The sequence below is a fragment of the Bison bison genome, unplaced genomic scaffold (genome assembly GCF_000754665.1).
Source record: "Bison bison bison isolate TAMUID 2011002044 unplaced genomic scaffold, Bison_UMD1.0 scf7180017864248, whole genome shotgun sequence".
NCBI lineage: Eukaryota > Metazoa > Chordata > Mammalia > Artiodactyla > Bovidae > Bison > Bison bison.
Genome location: NW_011494820.1, coordinates 1,419,591 through 1,424,496, shown reverse-complemented (window position 1 = coordinate 1,424,496; position 4,906 = coordinate 1,419,591). Strand labels below are relative to the sequence as shown.

At 44.4% G+C, this 4,906-nt stretch overlaps 1 protein-coding gene across 1 annotated transcript in view; it reads right to left on the bottom strand.

Annotated features, from left to right (window-relative positions):
* The window catches only part of SUGP1 (SURP and G patch domain containing 1), a 32,172-nt gene that overhangs the window by 8,125 nt on the left and 19,141 nt on the right, over positions 1 to 4,906 (bottom strand). The window contains exon 9 of the mRNA XM_010847255.1: positions 4,700 to 4,906. Within this exon, the coding sequence (XP_010845557.1) occupies positions 4,700 to 4,906 (207 nt within the window). The remainder of the gene's footprint in view (positions 1 to 4,699) is intronic.

Genomic DNA, 4,906 nt, shown 5'->3' with positions numbered 1-4,906 from the left:
AGGAGAGTGAAAAAGTTGGCTTAAAGCTCAACATTCAGAAAACGAAGATCATGGCATCTGGTCCCATCACTTCATGGGAGACAGACGGGGAAACAGTGGAAACAGTGTCAGACTTTATGTTTTTGGGCTCCAAAATCACTGCAGATAGTGACTGCAGCCATGAAATTAAAAGACGCTTACTTCTTGGAAGGAAAGTTATGACCAACCTAGACACCATATTAAAAAGCAGAGATATTACTTTGCCAACAAAAGTCCGTCTAGTCAAGGCTATGGTTTTTCCAGTGGTCATGTAAGGATGTGAGAGTTGGACTGTGAAGAAAGCTGAGCACAGAATTGATGCTTTTGAACTGTGGTGTTGGAGAAGCCTCTTGAGAGTCCCTCGGACTGCAAGGAGATCCAACCAGTCCATCCTAAAGGAGATCAGTCCTGGGTGTTCATTGGAAGGACTGATGTTGAAGCTGAAACTCCAATACTTTGGCCACCTCATGCGAAGAGTTGACTCATTGGAAAAGACCCTAATGCTGGGAAGGACTGGGGGCAGGAGGAGAAGGGGACGACAGAGGTGGATGGCACCACCGACTTGATGGACATGAGTTTGGGTAAACGCCGGGAGTTGATGGACAGGGAGGCCTGGTATGCTGCGATTCACAGGGTTGCAAAGAGTCGGACACGACTGAGCGACTGTACTGAACTGATTGATCCCTGGAGGGGGGCATGGCAACCCACTCCAGTATTCTTGCCTGGAGAATCCCCATGGAATCCCCATGGTGGGCTGAAGTCCATGGGGTCGAAAAGTCAGACACCACTGAGCAACTAAGCACAGCATTGTATTACTAATGACTTTACAAAAACAAAAGAATGATAAAAGAATACTAAACAGCACAAACTACCAAAACTAACTCAAAAAGTAACAGAAAACTTGAAGAGAATTATAACAACTAGTGGGAATGAATCAATACCCAACCTTCTCCTCCCCAACCCCCCAAAAAAGCCCAGAATCAGATGGTGTCACTGGTAAATTCTACCCAAGATTTAAAAGGAGATTTAACACCAATGCTACTCAAATTCTTCCAAAAAATTAAAAGTAGACAACACTTTCTACTTCATTCTATGAGCTCAGTGTTACCCTGATATGAAAGGCAGACTAAGACAATATAAGAAAACTACAGACCAATAATCTTTATGAGTCAAGATGCAGAAATCTGCAACAAAATACTAGCAAAACTAAGGCTATCAACATGTCAAACTAATTATTTGCTATAACAGACTGGGATTTATTCCAGGAATGCAAGAGTGGTTCAACACACAAAAACCAATCAACATAATACTCCACTTTAATAGAAACAGAAAAAAATCCACACGATCATTTCAATTGATGTAGAAAAAGCATTTGACAAAATCAAACACTCTCTCATGATAAAAATGCTCAGTAAAGACAAGGGAACTTCTTCAACATGACAAGGGCCAGCTATTTAAAAAAACACAATCATAACACTCAATGGTGAAAGGCCAACAGCTTTCCCCCTAAGAATCAGGAACAGGCAGGAGTGCCTGCTTTCACCACTTCTGTTCAACACAGTGCTGTGAATCCTAACTAGAGCAATTAGGCACGAAAAAGCAGTGAGAAGCATCCAAGTTGGAAAGGAAGACATAAAACTATCCTAATTTGCACATGACATGATCTATATATATCTAGAAAACCCTGAAGACTGTTATGGTAATACATGAATTCAGCAATCTTAAAAAGATACATAAAAAGGGTTCCCTGATGGCTTGGTAGGAAAGAATCTGCCTGCCAATGCAGGACACACAGGTTCAGTCTCTGGTCTGGGAAGATTCCACAGGCTGAGAAGCAGCTAAGCCTGTGAACTACAACTACTGAGCCTGTGCTCTAGAGCCCTCGAACTGCAACTACCAAAACCTGTGCGCCTGGAGCCCAAGCTCTGCAGTGAGAGAAGCCACCGCAGTGAGAAGCTGGAGCAACAGTGGAGCCCAGGCTCTGCAGTGAGAGAAGCCACCGCAGTGAGAAGCTGGAACAATGGTGGAGCCCAGGCTCTGCAGTGAGAGAAGCCACCGCAGTGAGAAGCTGGAACAACGGTGGAGCCCAGGCTCTGCAGTGAGAGAAGCCGCCGCAGTGAGAAGCGGAGCAGCTGCAACTGGAGCAGCCCTCCCACCTGCCGCAGCTAGAGGAAAGCCTGCACAGCAAAAAAAGACCCAGCAGAGCCAAAAATAAACAAATAAATGCAAACGGGAAAGCTCTCCTGTGTTCTCAGATTCAGTTCAGTCCAGTCGCTCAGTTGTGTCCAACTCTTTGCAACCCCAGGGACTGCAGCACGCCAGGCTTCCCTGTCCATCACCAGCTCCTGGAGCTTCTTAGACTCATGTCCATTGAGTCAGTGATGCCATCCAACCAGATTCTCAGAAGGGAATCTCAGTTCTCAGATTGGATTCCAATCTCACTTCTCAGATCGGAAGACTCAAATGTTAACATGTCAATATTACCCAAAGCAATCTACAGATTTAATATAGACCCTATCAAAATCCCAACAACGCTTTTTGCAGAAATGGAATAGCTCATCTGAAAAGTCATACAAAAAGTCAAAGGACCTAGAATAGCCAAAGCCTAAAAAAGAACAAAGTTGAAAAGCAGATACTCCCGATTTAACATTTTACCACAGAGCTATAATAATCAAAACAGCGTGCTGCTGGCATAAGGAGAAGCACACAGCCACTGTGATAGAACAGAGAGCCCCGAACGAACTCCTGCATCTGGGGAACTTTTGACAAGGCGTGGAGAGACCATTCAGTGGAGAAAGAATCACAATCTCTTTGACAAATGGTACTGGGGAAATGGGATCTCCACGTGCAAAGAAATGAAGCTGGACCCTTACTTCATATCATGTACAAAAATTAACTCAATTTTATGAGCTAAAACTATAAAACTCTTCCTGACCCAGGAATCAAACTGGGGTCTCCTGCATTGTAGGAGGATTCTTTACCAGCTGAGCTACCAGGACGGTATAAAAACCCTTAGAAGAAAACAGAGGCATATCTTCAAGACTTTCAGATGTGGGCAACAAAAGAAAAAATAAATTGAACATTATAACTTTTGTGTGTCAAAGGACATTAAGAGAACATTAATAATAAAAAATTATTTTTAAATACAGCCCATAAAACTAGAAAAAAATATTTGCAAATCATGTATCTCAATAGCAGTTAGTATCTAAAACATAAAAAGAACTCCTACAACTCAATAACAAAAGGGTAAATAACTAAAAAATGGGCCAGACTTCCCGTGGCCCAATGGTTAATAATCGGCCTGCTGACGCAGGGAACATGGGTTGGATCCCTGCTCTGGGAAGATCCCACGTGCCCTGGAGCAGCTACGCCCGTGCAGCACAACTACAGAAGCCCGTGGCTGTAACTACTGTAGCCCGCGCACCCTAGAGCCTGTGCTCTGCAGCCAGAGAAGGACCACAACGAGAAGCCTGCGTGCCACAGTAAGAGTTGCCCCTCCTTGCTACCAACTAGAGAAGGTCCCTGCACAGCAATGAAGACCCAGAGCAGTCAAAAATAAATAATTTTTTAAAAATGGGCAAAGGACTAAAATAGACATTTCTCTAACTAAACTATACAAATAACCAATAATACATGAAAAGATGCTCAACACCATTAGTCATTAAAGAAACGCAAATCAAAATTACACTGTGATTTCACTTTACTCTTACTAGGATAGCTAAAATAATAAGGTGAGAATGTGAAGAAATTCAAACCTTTGTGCATGGCTGATGGGAATGTAAAATGGTGCAGCTGCTATAGAAAACAGTTTGGCAATTCCTCAGTAAGTTACAGAATTACCATAAGACCTAGTGATTCCACTCCTACATATATGCAGTAAGTAATCAAAATCACCAAAGAAAGGCAATGCCAGAGAATACTCAAACTACCGCATAATTGCACTCAACTCACACGCTAGTAAAGTGATGCTTAAAATTCTCCAAGCCAGGCTTCAGCGATACATGAACCGTGAACTTCCAGATGTTCAAGCTGGTTTTAGAAAAGGCAGAGGAACCAGAGAGCAAATTGCCAACATCTGCTGCATCATCGAAAAAGCAAAAGAGTGATTCCAGAAAAACACCTATTTCTGCTTTATTGACTATGCCAAAGCCTTTGACTCTGTGGATCACAATAAACTGTGGAAAATTCTGAAAGAGATGGGAATACCAGACCACCTGACCTGCCTCTTAAGAAACCCATATGCAGGTCAGGAAGCAACAGTTAGAACTGGACATGGAACAACAGACTGGTTCCAAATAGGAAAAGGAGTACGTCAAGGCTGTATATTGTCACCCTGCTTATTTAACTTATATGCAGAGTGCATCATGAGAAACACTGGGCTGGAAGAAGCACAGCTGGAATCAAGATTGCCGGGAGAAATATCAATAACCTCAGATATGCAGATGACACCACCCTTATGGCAGAAAGTGAAGAGGAACTAAAAAGCCTCTTAACAACTCAGGCTTCTGAACAACTGATGAATGGATAAACAAAATGCTGTCTATCATACACTGGACTACTACTCAGCCATGGAAACAAACGGAACTGTGACGTGTGCTACAACGCAGATGAACCCTGAGAGCACTACGCTCAGTGACAGATGCCAGAGCCTCCCCGCACGCTGAGACAGGGGCTGGCCCACCTGACAGAGGCGAGGGAGCAGCATCCGTGTCCCTCTGCGCCAGCTCGGCGGGCGGGAGCTCCACCTTGTCCTCTTCAGGCCCCCACCGGCTCTTTCGCTTCCTCTTCACGTTGGCTGTGGTGGCCGGCTTCCCTGGGGCGGCGGCAGGTGGGTTGGCAGTGGGCAGGGGGGCAGATGAGGTAGGGCAGGCAGGGGCAGTGGGCGTGG